We start from the raw sequence: 14,485 nt of genomic DNA, 5'->3' as shown, positions 1-14,485 counted from the left end.
CAAAAGAGACTGGACAACAACATCAAAGAGAACTTGAACCTAAGCAGAGCTAATCGGAGGCCTTAAAGCCCTACATCGACTAATATAAAAGCAAGTGTAGAGCTGCACCACCGAAAAAAGGTGAAACAGCAGCCCTAATACAAGTATAAACATAGTTGTAGCTCCTCGAAGGAAATGGAAAGTCACATCACCATAATTTGATGAGTTAGGGTTTTATTGATTTTGAATCGATTTATTTTTGGGTTTTTACATGAAAATATATTATAAAATGAATCGATTCATTCATATTTGTCCCATATTGCATAAATTGAGGCTTGATATAATTTTTGTGATTTAATGGTGAATTTTGGCATTAATTTGGTTTTAATTGATTTTAGGGTTTGAACCGGATCCAACTCGAGCTCAACCGCGGTCAAATCGAGTCAAAATTCGTCAAATTGATCAAGCCAACATGAAGGACATGATCTGGATCGAGCCCGATCAAAATCTCAGATTTTTTTGGAAACCCTAGACTGCCCTAAAGCCTAGATCAAGTTTGCACCGTTGATTCAGAGATCGGACGGCTGAGATTAAAGGGTTAATCGGCGGTATTTAAACCATAGCCTTAATCGATGAACAGTGCCGCCCGACACTGTTCATCGTCCCCGCGAGAAGCGAAGTTCTGCTCCTCGACGTAACTCACGGCGTGCCCATATCCTCCCAAATCAATTCCATCGCCATCCTTGATCAACGGGGAGTTCGAATCCGGTTCTTTGGGTGAAATCCGGCAGCTGGAGGAGGCTCGTCGGCGGGGGTTCTTCCGGCGGCGCCAACCTGGTTTCTGCGTGCTCCGGCCATTGGCTGAGCAATCCGAAGGTTCGAGCCAATAGAGGGGTTCTCTGAGGTTCTCCAACCATTCCTTTATCATCAGAAAGCTAATCGGAGCAAGGAAGAAGCTTGGAATCCAGATTTTGCCATCTCCGAGTCCTGCGCCAGCTCTGTTTCTGCCCGAGGAGGGTGTCTTCGGGCTGAGCAGTATCTGCGTTGCAGGAAAACCACACCAAGGACCATTTTCAAGCTTCCACGAGGTCCAAGAGCTTGTTGACACCGAGCTGAGGAGAATCGAAGAAGAAGATGAGGGATGGATGAATTTTGCAGTTTTTCTGCATTTTTCAGTTTCTGATAACCTTGTTTTTCTGATTTCTGAATTGTTCCTGTAATTCAATCTCTTCATATCTTTGTGAATGTTGGCGTTTGATTCAAGTTAGCTGTTGTTTGGATTCGAATTAGTTTTAGAATTTGCTTAGATTTGTTTAATTTGCTTGGTTTAGTTTCCATCTTCTCGGCTGAACTGAAATTGTCTGAAATTCCATCACTGGCCGTGCCAATTGGCACTGTTCAGTGCCATCTAAAGTCTGAATTTAGGGAAGTTTAGGTTTTGAGTTGTGTTAAGCTTTAGAGCCTTGCATTAGGTCCCCTAGTTCTTGTTTATGATCTCCTACAACATGAAGATTTTAACTCTTGCATTTGGTAACTAGGGTAGATAGATTTTATTTTTAGCTATTTAGGTTTTATTGCTTAAGCCAATTTGAATTGCATTCTTAGGTTAGATTAATTCTTAGGTTTTCTTTCTTGCTTTCATGCATTTTTCATTTATATCTTGAATTTTAATTCACATTACATTTCAAAAATCCCCAAAACCCCATTTATATTGAAAACCCCAAAAAAAACACGACACGAAAGCTCAATTCATTCAATTTTCTACTAGTCCTTGGAAAAATACGACTCGAGGCCCCTATACTTGCTTGTTTGTATTTATCATGGGTTTTCGATAAAATCTATAAATTCTAATTTGCAACCCTACTCGTGACATTTCCATAGCAAATCTAGGGTTGTCATGGACCTCTTGCCGCGCTTGAGCTAGGTCTCCTTGACAGATCTCAAGGAAGCTTGAAGGGTCAGCTTCTCCTGCTCTAGGTGCTGGAGGCGGGAAGCCCGAAGCTCGGCCTCTTGGTCAAATTTAGCCAGCTCCGAGGAAACCTTCATCAGGTCGGCCCGAGCTTTCTCAGCTTCTGCAACAGCCAGTTGCGCCTGAAGGTTGGATACTTGGATATGAAGCTGATGGTTGGCTGATTCCAACCGGGGCACCCGGCGGTCTAGCTCTTGGCAGCTCATCAGCGTCTAATAAAACATAAAAACAGATAAGCTTCATACCCAAAAAGGAAATCGGAAAAAGGGAATCAAATATACCCTAGCAGCAGAATCCAGCATCTGCTGGCGCAGCACATCATTGGACATACGGGCAAAAGGCAGCCCATAGGGGTGGCTCTCCTCCCCCAAGCAAAAAGCTTCTCCCTCAGGGCCTAAGGAGGAAGTAGCAGGAAAAGGACGCAGGGATGCGAGAAGGACGGGTGTCCCGAGATCTTTTTCTTCCCCTCAGAGCCTCGGATGTTGGGGCAGCGTCAGAGGAGAGGGCCGGTGACTTCCCCCTGTCTTGGCGACGCTTGGTACGGAGCTCGGAAGGAGCTGACTGCAGAGGAGAAGCGGCCAGAGGCAGCAGCTGAGCTAGGGGTATCTGGTCCTCAGGAGAAACTGCATCAGGAATTTGGACTAGCGTGGCATCTAGCTCTTCTACAGGGCTAGACGCTAGCACTCCTTCCTCTCCACCTCTCTTCTGGGGGGAAGCCCCCACAACCTCTCCAAGAGGATTACTCATGGTCTTCGGCACCTCAGTAGAAGGCCCAGTCTCAGCGGAGGATTCCAAATTCACCATCACAGCAGTGAATTCCCCTTCAGCCGGTCCCAGGACGGTCGAAGCAGGGGGTAGAGACTCTCCCCCTCAGCGCCAGTAATGGTAAGGACTGGTTGCTCCTCAGGGCCAACGGCCATTGCCCCCTCTGGCTCAACAGATTCGGTTGGCAGGTATTTCCAGTATCGCTTGTCATTGATTCCTGTAATCAGTAATGCCTTTGAGGAAATAGACACGCAGATTCCACCCCTGTTCAACTCCAGCCAAAATTCCTAGTTCACCGTGATTAAAGCTAACGTCAGATAAACCCTAAATAAGCAATCAGGGGATAATTTACATTGTCAACACCCAAGTACACTGAAAAGAATCTATTTTTGAGGTATGAAGAACCATTTTTTTCCAATTAGTATGAGAAAGACTCAAAATTTTATCCAAAAGATCAAACTTGAAAGATGATTCAACACCCTCAAACTGTAGGAATTTGGATTCAATTCACAGTGCCCTAGTTCGAATAGAAAGATAAAGATACCTTGGTGCCCCCATCGAAGGGGTTCGGCCGGCACAACCGCGCATAGATCTCCTTTTTGCAAACACATGAGATGGCCGTCCCATCCGTTGCCATCTCCATCAGGTACACATAGTTCTTCGGCAGCTTCGCCTCCCACACGAAGTCCGCCGACGCCGCTATTCGGAAAGCCCGGTTGAGCCCCGACGCGCGGCAGATCTCCTGCGCGTCGAGGCGGAGCAGCACCTCCGCGATGCAACTCTCCGGCAAGTCCCCGAGGCCCGCTTCGGCGTCCGCTTCCGCCCTAACGATGCTCGAAATCCACGACCCCATCCCCCGCAGCCAACGACGCCACGACGAAGCGAAGCAAGGATGAAAGAGGCATTCACGCCAGAATCGATTCCAGATCGATAGATCAAGCGCCCGTCGCTACGCGAATCGATTCGATGCTTCGATTTGCGGCGCGGAAAGGAATGAAATGCAAGGAATTGAGATTAAAAAAAAAAGGAGCGATTTTTGTGATCCAAGTAATAAATTAGGTCGTAGGTCGGTGCCAACGTGGATCCATATCATCCGTATAGATGATTAAGAAGATTAGTTCTTAGGTCTATTTATAGCATCTCCTTTATCTCCTAAATCTATGATTAGATATGTGCAATTTAGAACCACAAATAAATTAATTTGAATCCAACGTGGAACTGAGTCGATCAAGGATCGTCGGCTGCTTACTTAACAGATTTAATGGGGTCCACTGACGTGGATAAGTACAAGTTTCATGTGGAAAGTTGACCAAAAATTGTACGGACGCTTCTATAACATAAAATAATAAATTTTTAATTTTTAAATAGGATAAATAAATACTCTAAAAATGAACTTGTGCATAAATAATACTTAAGAATTATTTAGTAGATAAATTAAAAGATAAGATAGACGAAATTTAGACATTTAAATTATCCAAAAAAATTATAAGATTTGGATCGTGCAGCATCAAGTCCAGCCTGGTTCGTGGATAAGTTTGGTGAAGGTGGCTTGATGGGTACGGATCAAGCGATGCACAAGCCAATCTGGTCATGCCACGCTCAACATAGACTCGGACTTAGCCTAGTTTGCATGCCGGATTGACCCACATTGCCATGACCCTGCCTCTATTTGTATTTTGTGATTGCGAGAAAAATTACTCGATCACAAAAGCTCAGCGTGACCCTACTTCCATATAGACCCGATCACGGTTTAGAACCATCGGTTCGACGGTTCATGGTAGGTCGACCCTTAACCTTAACCGTCCAAGACGATTACGGTTCACGGTTCGGAACCGCCGGTTCACGGTTCACGACGGTTCGAGATTATTATATTAAAAATTTAAAATGTATATAAAAGAAATATTGAAAAAAGAGAGAAAAGTCGATGTAGTTTAGTGGTGCGTATTCCTTTCTCTCACGCGGAAGACTCTGGTTTGATCCTCACTAACGGCATGTAAATATAATTTTGAAATAAATATATAAATAAATTTATTGAATAAGTTTATTAAAGATGTTGTAGTATAGTGGTCTCTGTATCCATTTCTCATGCGGAACTCTCGCGTTCGATCCCCACCAATCGCATATTATAATATATTTGAAATAAATATATAACCATATTATATATAATATCATATTGAAATTATGTATAAAAGTCATTGGAGTACAGTGGTGAGTGTCTACGTCTTTGACCGGTGAGAATTGTTCTCCATCAACGGCGTATTAAAATTGAATTAAATAAATATAAATATAATATATATATAATTATATTAATTTTATAAACAAAAGACGTTGTAGAACAGTGGTGAGTATATGTGCTTGTGTCCCGGGATATTCTGGTTTGATCTCTAGCAACGACATGTTAAATTATAATTTAATTAAATAAAAATAAATATATTTTATATAAAAATATATTGATAATATATAAAAAAAATCATAAAATTAAAAAAATCAAACCGGCGGTTCAACCCGCCGGTTAACCGGCGGTCCGCCGGTTCAAAACGGCTTGAACCGTAACCGGCCCGGCATCCTACCGGGCCGGTTCCGGTTCGGCCCGGCTAACCGGGTCAACGGGCCAATTGGCCCGTTGACCCGGTCCGGGTCCGGGCTGGACCCGGCCCGTGGTCGGGTCTACTTCCATACCTCTTAGCTCTTAGGAAATTTTCTATTTTTTTCTTTCTTTGTATATTTGTTATTGAAGATTTGTGACGGTGTTCCAATTCAAACTATTTATTAAAAAAAAGAAAAATATTTAAATTTATTTTCTAATTCATATTCTTTATTTGTTTTTGTATTTGTTCACACCCTCAACCTCAATGGTTGTTAATTTAAATTACCTTGATTTTAATGTAATTGTATATATATTTTTTACTTTTTTAAATAAAAAGGGTTGAGATGAGACGAGACTCCTAATTTTTTTTTATTAATTTAGGTATCTGGATTTGTGCTCGACGACTAATTTTAGATGTGAATGATTTTCCCATAATTTGTCTATTGAATAAATTCGGAAATGCATCGATTCTTGACACGACAACCCAATAATCATATTAGTTCAAATATTGTAAGCGTATGATGTCAAATATTGCTTGTATCTCTGGTCTTGTGGAACTTAACACATTTGCCCAAGCTAAGAAAGATCCTAAGCGGAGAGAAACCATAAGTTTGGAAATTTAAGCATGGAAGAAAATTATACACGAACCCTTACTTCCTTAGCTAAAGGAAAGAAGTCAATCGGTCACAAGTGGATGTACAAAATCAAGTACAATTCAAATGGATCCATTGAGCATTACAAGGCGAGACTTGTCGCTAAAGGTTATATACAATTTGAAGGGTTGAATTATAATGAGACTTTTGTATCAATTGCCAAGTTAGTCATTGTTCGTTATCTACTAGGTATAGCTGTTGTGAGTGGTTAGTCTCTTCATCAACTTGATGTTCAAAATGATTTTATCCATGGTGATCTAAATGAAGAAGTATACATGCTTCTGCCATCAAGTTATAGTCGACAAGGGGAGAACATCGTTTGCCGATTAAACAAGTCGCTTTGTGGATTAAAACAAGCTTCTCGTAATAGGTATTCAAAATTTTCTATAGCTATTCAAAAGGTCGATTTTAAGCAATCTATGACAGATTACTCATTATTCACACAAGCATATGAAGACTCATTCATGATTGTATTGATTTATATTGTTGACATGATAATCATGAGAAATAATCCTAATGCCGCAAGGACTCTTAAAAGTGTTCTACATGAGTACTTTCGAATAAAAGACCTTGGAAAATTTAAATACTTTTTGAGAATAGAAGTGGCTACACCAAAATAAGGAATTTCTATATCACAATGAAAGTACACATTAAATCTACTTGATGAGATGAGTCTTCTTAGAGCTACTCTAATCAGTTGTCCTATGGAATAAAATTTTAAACTCACACAAATAGATGGAGAAATTCTTAAAGATCATTCATGATATAGAAGATTTGTTGAAAAACTTATTTACTTAATAATTACTTGTTCAGATATCACTTTTAGTGCATCTTTTTAGTTAGTTCATGCATCATCCACGTAAACCACATCTTAATGCAGCTATTCGAGTTCTAAGATATTTAAAGGGAACACCTGGACAAGATAATTTTCTTTCAAGCAATATGACATTAAGTTAATTGGCTATTGTAATGTTGATGGGGAAAGTTAACCTACTACAAGGTGATCGATATCTGGATATTGTGTTTTCCTTGGTTCCTCTCTTGTTTCTTGGAAGACAAAGAAACGAACAATCGTTTCTCGTTCTTCTATAGAGGCAGAGTATAGAGCGATGAGTATAGCAATTACATGTGAGTAACTCGGTTGAGATACTTTTTATAGGATTTATAAATTAATAATTTGGGTCCTACCATATGTCATTGTGATAATAAAGTAGTACTACATATTGCTACAAATCTTATTTTCAAAACATATTAAAATGGATTGCCATGTGATTAGGGAAAGAATTCAATTGGATAAAATTTTTACTACCTTTACGCCATCAAATGCTCAAATTACAAATATCTTTATTAAACCATTTAGAAAGTCACTCTTTCAATCTCATTTGTGCAAGGTGTGCATTTCAAATATTCATACTCCAACTTAGAGAGAGAGTGTTGAAATATGTTATTTCGGAAATCAAAAACATATTGGAATATGCTATTCGAAAAAAAATTACCTGCTTATTATTTTTCTTATTTATCTTGCTGTAATAAATATCAAATATTTATTATCTTTTTTAGCCAACTTGTATATATATGTAAAAGATTTTATAAGAGACTGAATAGACAAAAATATTTTTTCATATTTCTATATTTCCTCGTTTCTCTATATCCTTTTTTTACACGATCAGAGTTATTCACCTCCCTCTCTAATTCGCACTAAGGATGACAATTTCTTCCAAACCCGATAGAGGATTTGATATCCGACCTGAATGGAGGAAGGTATAGAGGGATTTTTTGGACCTGATTATAAATAATTGAATAATCGAGTAAGAGAATTTTTTATACTGATATGGAGGCGGGTCTAGTAAAATTATCTATACCTCACTAACTTTTTTTCTTTCATTTCACCGACAACTAATTAAAGAAAAAATAAAAAAATAAATTTGATCTTTTCCTTCTCAGATTCTGCCCTCGTAACCTATAGATGTTTATTCTATTTTTATATAATTATATTTTTTGAATATGATATTACTTTTAATATATTTTTATTGAATAATGAATGGAATATAAAAAATTATTAGTATAGAGAATATTCGATTCTTTAATGATTATATGGATAAGGATAAATATTCGTCCTTTGATAGATATAGAGATCATGAAAATAAAAATTGAATATCCGATGAAAATAAAAATATAAAATATAAAATCCGACTCAAATCCAATCCATTATCCTTCTTAATTTGCACAATTCCTAACAGATCAATAGTAGTTAGGAAAAATACAGAGTAGACAAACTTGAATCTAAAGCTAGTATTTCACTGACAGGACAAGTCATGGTAGGTGAGATACGGATTGTAACTTAGTTTGATCTCACTAGTTACAATAATGGGTTGGTTCTCAGTGGACATATCACATGGGGCAGATTGAAGTGGTGGTGGGGAAGAAGAAAGGGACAAGGTAGTAGCCTCTTCTTATCTCCAAGTTTCACATGCATGGGGCAATATTTTCTCAACTACAAGCAAAGTTTTCATATTCAGACAAATATATATATGCGGTTCGAATCCTAACTACGATATACTCTATAATATTTTTCTTCAATAAAATAAAAAATTTAAAATGTTGATGGTTGGACGATGAATTATTCGTACTTTCAAATTTATTCGATGGATAAATCAGAGAGGAAGATCGTCCATCTCTCTTAGAAAGTGCAAATCTTTGCGACACAAAAGATATAAATATATGTATATTTTATTGAAGTGTAAATGTATTTATATAAAAATAGAAGTTACTAGAAATTTTGGTGAAACAAAATTATATTTGAAGCAGCCCAAGTTCCATTAGTTAATCCTTATTAGAATCCAAGTTCTTCGATTTAGACATGCCATAGTCTTTGATTTAATTCAAGTATTTATAATAATTTAACATTACAGTAATGTGATAAAAGATAAATATATGCATGATAATAATGTGACTAATATTAAATTGGAGTGTTTTTTTTCTATATTAAAGGAATCACTATGTCCTTATTGTTTCATATTAGGGCATGTGCAACGCTATTGCATTAATAACATTAAAAAAATAAAAAAAATGTATATGGTGGGCCCACTGCCACATGAACGTGTTTAAAATATTAAACGCGTTCATATGATTCTCTCCTCCACGTCACCCAAGAGATGTCGTTGAACGCGCGATGAACGCGCATTGCAGATGGCCTTAGTGCTATAGCTAGATTAGATAATCAATCGTACTCAAGATAAGCTCCATGTTATAAGTTGTTAATTTTAAATAGTATTGTGATAATTGATAAGAGTATAGTTAACTTAAATTTGAAATTTTAATTATATGGGAAAAAAACCTTTAGAAACTAATGGTTTAAGATAAATAAGATAAAATTGAATATAAAGTTTCTCGAAGAGCTTGAGAGTGAAAACACCTTTAATTCAATGTGGTAATTTGTGTCATGTCATATTAACCATATCATAAATAAGTCATATTATTGGGTAATACAAAATCATATAGAATATAATACAAAATTAATTATGTATACTGATCCGGCTAAGTTATCACCCATCCAAAAGGATAAGGATGACGACCAAGTCCCCAAAATTAGCCCCCTAAAATCCTGCACATTAATGCACAAGACCGTCAGATGAAGATCCACAAATCTGAACCATTGGATATTTGAAAACTCTCAAAGATTATCCTTACCACATTAATAGTGCATCAATAGTTAATCACATGCGCCGATCTCCATAGATGACGCTCCGCCTGATACTATATAAACCCCGCAGGTATGAAGAAGAGAAAGGGGCTCCTTCTCTCTCTCTATTTCTCTCTCATTTTATATACGCATGTTATTCTTTTCCTTTTTTCTCCGTGCTAACTTGAACGTCGGAGTGGCTTGTCGGGTCCCCCGGCACCATTCTAACACTCTTCTTTAGTGCTTTTCTGGTCCCCTCATCTCTCCGGTGATTCTCTTTAAGGACCGTGTACACCAGCAGTTCTAATCTGGTAGATGAACCGTCCACGGCGAATTGGCCGGAACACAATGGCGCCGTCTGTGGGAAAACTGAGCCAAGACGCTGGATGGCTTACACCGGAAGAACCAGTAATAATCATGTCTCCATCGGAAAGAAAAGCTACAACAAGTATCTCTTTTTGAATTTTTCTCTCCTCAATCGTCCTAATAACGATAAAAAATTCTTCCGTCAAAAGCTAAGTATTCATGAATTCATTTTATTTCTATTCATAAATTAATATCATCTTTTAAATAGTTTGGATAACCTCTGTATTCGAGCATGGACATATCTGATTACTATTTTATTTCGAATACTCCTCCTCCAATTAATACTAGTGCAACTTTTAATGCGGAAAGGGCTAATGGAAAAGGAGCAATCGGTAAAGTAGCCGCCATCTCACAACTTCTCCACGTAGCAGTAGAAGACCAACTTCGGATCCAGTCCGCCCTCCATACGCTCATGGTGGTTTCCACATCCCTGTCATCGACCTCACCTTCTACTCCCTCCGCCGCCGTGCATGTCCGCATTGCCTCGCCCCTCTATTGGCCTACATGCCTACTTAGCCAAGGTGCCTTGCCCCGTCCGTATCTCCTCCTCCGTGAGCATCAACCTCGGTGCCTTGCCCCGTCCGTATCTCCTCCTCCGTGGGCATCAACCTCTTCTTGGCTTTCACCGGCCTACAGAACGATGAGGGCATCGGCCTCGTTGGATATTCCTCCTCCACCCTCGTCACGCTGGTTGCTTGTCTGTGGAAGTACCGATCCTTCCACCTCACCGTCCAATCCCATGCTCAGCCTTGCCGCTGCGCTCGACTATGCCTCGAAGCCGTAGAGTGTCCTGTCTCAGCAGCAACAACCCTCACGACCACAATCAGAAGCCTCCCCTCCATCCAAAGAGGTGAACATAGATTGGAGGGGAAGAATCTGGTTGTGCCGGTTGACAGTTCCTCGTTTCTTCGCCCATTTTTTTGTAGCGCGAGCGATCGGACGGACCCTCCCTCGGATCGCCGTCGGCGGATCTGGAACCTTGGCGATGCCCTCGATCGATTCTCTAGGCTATGCCCTGTAGTTGGTCCTCCGATGTCGAAGCTTGTTCTTGGATCTGGAGATCTGGGGTTCCTTGTTACTAGCTTAGATACATGATACCATTCTTTTCATGGGGATTTAGGCAAGAAACGGATGATGCTCTGAAAATGATTTTGTGACCAATTGAGACTGGTTGGCCATTATCCGATGAGTAATCTATGTATGCGTGACTGCTGATAGTCAAGGTACTCACCCTCAGAGGAATGGAATTACAACATTGCAAGTTGGGAATCGTGAATGCCACTCTAAATTGTCTATTACAGATTTTAGGATCTTTTAGTCAGGATTGTGGTTCGTGGCTTGCTTACTTTTAACAAATAATTGGAGCTTACAGGGGGAGGAGGAGAAGGATATGTTTGACAAAGATGTGAATGTCGATAGCTTGAATATTAGAGGGTTGAAAAGTAAAAGGCTCACGGTGAAGATTCAAACTGGAGATAGTTATACTGATCAAATAATAGTTTTTTTTCCTGGACTCTACGATGATGTTGCACTAGTTGGTTTGACCTTCATATGCAGGTCTGACTACCCTTCACTTGCCTGTCTGAACAGAAGGTTTAACTCACTGATTCGTAGTGGTTGTCTTTATAAATTATGGAGACAATATGGTGTTATCGAACATTGGGTTTCCCTGGCATGTAGTTTGATGCCTTCAATGGGGAGCACATCTTCCGCCTTGATATGGACCAGATGGCCGACCTCACCAACTACGAGTTCCGTGCTAGGTTCTTCGGAAATTTCTTCTTGCTTTGCAGCATCTTCTGCACTTATATTTCTGCAAATATTAATAATTTCTCAGCAGCACTTCTCTTCTTCTGCTTTTCTTCTTCTAATCTCTATATATTGCTACATATGCATAGTACTAATGCTTTTTCTTTTTGACGCCGTCTCTTTCTTACTTTTCATTCGACACCGACGGCATCACCAATCCGAGACATCGATAGCGTCTCGGACTGCAAGCGCAGCACGGAGGGGGTGTTCAACCACTCGGCGGGAGACATGGCGAGCCCACTAATCCCCTCCTCACCTCCGGCGGTCTCTACACTGTCATCTCCAAGCCCAACGGTGCCAAGGCCGAGTTCCTCTCCTCCTCGCTGGAACGGTGGTAGCACCGAGAGCAATGGGTGTCCGACCCCGATCGGAACCTCCCCAATGCTTTCAAGGGCATCGCTTCCATGGCTGACAGCCTTCGTGGGCAAACACGTCTCCGGCGGTTGCCGCCACCCGCACCGTTCCCTCTTGCACGTGCGACACACGGGTGTCACGTCCGCACTGCCTGCCGCCGGACACATTTGCGATTGCCCCGCGCGTCCGCCACCGTCACCCTGTTTCGCCTCGCTCCGCCCTAAGCTGTTACCATCCAAGGGAGGACAGAGGTGACGATTACCATCCAAGGGAGGACAGAGGCGACGAGTACTTCCCTCTCTGCATCTTTTCTAAGACAAGCCAGAGGATGAGCCTTCGCCACCGCCTGAGGCTCCTCCCTGTCAGCAATCTACAAGACATCCAATGATGATTCAAGGATTTTATCCATGGAGAGTCAGAGGCTACTAATGACTTTATGGTGAAGTTCCTTCCAACCCTACCAAGTCTGCTCAGGCCACGGGTTGCAATCCGAGGTTTCACTTCAATAACACTCGCGAGATTGCTCATGCAATTAGAAAGCTACTTTTAACCAAACCCAAAAGCAGAAGCGCCGGACTTACCTAGCTCAGGGAAGAATCAATCCTTATATGTCCTCTCCATGCCATATACTGCTATACAATTTATAGTTCTTCACTATTTGAAAACTCTTGCAGCAGGTTCATTAAAAGAAAGGAAGCGACTGTTGAAAATTTTCCAGGTTGTGAATCTCAAAGAATTGGAGAAAGGAACACAACAAAAACAAGACTCTTTAAAAACTTGCATCAAGGTTTGGCACAACTTAGTTGAGAATTGGCACAGGTTTAGTTTTGTCGTAGCTATCAAACTCAATTGGATTCTCCTGGTATGAAATTTGGTACCAACCTCACTTCTATTACTGCATTCTAACTTTCAACATTCACTTGGCAATGGTTTAACATACCAATGATCCAACTTGATCAGATCTAACATATTGTTTATTCTTTATTCTATCTACATGGTTTTAGTTTTAGGTTTTTTTTCTCTTTCTGTTTTTGTTCTATTTCTTCACGTATGCAGTAATCACATTGCAATCAATAGAGTTGCACTTCAATTCCAATAATTTCCAAATGTCAAATTCATGAGCTTCAACTCTGGTCATAAGGAGTGTAGTTTTGAAAGCAAATACCAATCAATCCTAGGCTAACAAGGGCCTAAATTCTAACTGATCAAATAATCACTTGTGGAGTTAGCATTCTAATTAATCTTGACACACAACTAATGTCTACTTATCTCTGCAACCTACATCTTTCTTCCCTTCTTGAGATGCTTAGAGCTTATAATGAAATCTCATTCCGATTTCTGAAGTAATGCAGAGTCAAATCTTGAAATCGAAATATAAGAGACTTAAGTTTCAGAAGCATATAATTTTAAGCTTAGAGAAATGATTCATTCAACGTTAAAGTATTTTTGGCAAATTCAAAAGAATGCTAACTAAATCAACATCAACACTTGGCACAAAATATTAGTCTTGCTCCGGTAATAACAATTCAAGGAAGATCAGCTCCGAATTCATCGGCGAGTTGGTAACAGATAGATTATTCTTTTCATTAAGAGTTGACCTTACCTACTATTGATTATTAAAAAATATTTTTTGGTAGCCCATCTATTTACATAGCACCTATGTTCTTGATATCTAAAATGTTGATAAGGTTATTTATTACCTGTCATATGATGCAAGCTTGACATAATCATACAAACTGCATATATGTTCTATCAATTTTTACTAACCCTTGAGTCAGCTAGTTTATATTATCAGGAGGCTCAGACATACCCAGAGGATGAAAATATCTACGGTCTTGCGAGTTCCATCAGAAACATTGCTGGCTCTACAAGCATATAACTCCACGCTCGCCGACTTAGCCTTACGACAGGCTGGCTTCCGAGCTCCGCGCTCGATGACCTTCCGAGCTCCGTGCTCGATGACCTTCCGAGCTCCGCGCTCGATGACCTTCCGAGCTCCGAGCTCGATGACCTTCCGAGCTCCGCGCTCGATGACCTTCCGAGCTCCGCGCTCGATGACCTTCCGAGCTCCGCGCTCGATGACCTTCCGAGCTTCGCGCTCGATGACCTTCCGAGCTCCGCGCTCGATGAACCTCCGAGCTCCGCGCTCGATGAACCTCCGAGCTCCGCGCTCGATGAACCTCCGAGCTCCGCGCTCGATGAACCTCCGAGCTCCGCGCTCGATGAACCTCCGAGCTCCGCGCTCGATGACCTTCCGAGCTCCGCGCTCGATGACCTCGGAGCTCCGTTCTCGATGACATTGCCTTATGACAGCCCAGTCG

General features: G+C 40.5%; 1 protein-coding gene across 1 annotated transcript; it reads right to left on the bottom strand.

Annotated features, from left to right (window-relative positions):
• Nucleotides 1-2,751: 2,751 nt before the first annotated feature.
• Nucleotides 2,752-3,733, bottom strand: LOC141830531 (F-box protein PP2-A13-like). The gene is made up of 2 exons (XM_074717943.1): nt 3,258-3,733; nt 2,752-3,000 (listed from the first exon to the last, which is right to left on the bottom strand). The coding sequence occupies exons 1-2, from the start codon at nt 3,564-3,566 to the stop codon at nt 2,752-2,754; spliced, it is 558 nt and encodes a 185-aa protein (XP_074574044.1). The 5' UTR covers nt 3,567-3,733.
• Between the last annotated feature and the right edge of the window lie 10,752 nt (nt 3,734-14,485).

Source organism: Curcuma longa, chromosome 6, assembly GCF_044706935.1.
Source record: "Curcuma longa cultivar G26 ecotype Majalengka, Jawa Barat chromosome 6, ITB_CL_G26_1.1, whole genome shotgun sequence".
NCBI classification, from domain to species: domain Eukaryota; kingdom Viridiplantae; phylum Streptophyta; class Magnoliopsida; order Zingiberales; family Zingiberaceae; genus Curcuma; species Curcuma longa.
The sequence above is the reverse complement of the archived record's forward strand: the minus strand, read 5'-3'. Positions and strand labels throughout refer to the sequence as shown.

Bases quoted from the DNA above. Each gene is read 5' to 3' on its own strand.
- LOC141830531 (XM_074717943.1), bottom strand. From the start codon at position 3,566: ATGGGGTCGTGGATTTCGAGCATCGTTAGGGCGGAAGCGGACGCCGAA. The intron at 3,001-3,257 runs GTATCTTTATCT...ACGGTGAACTAG, and splicing joins CCTTCGATGGGGGCACCAAG to GAATTTTGGCTGGAGTTGAA.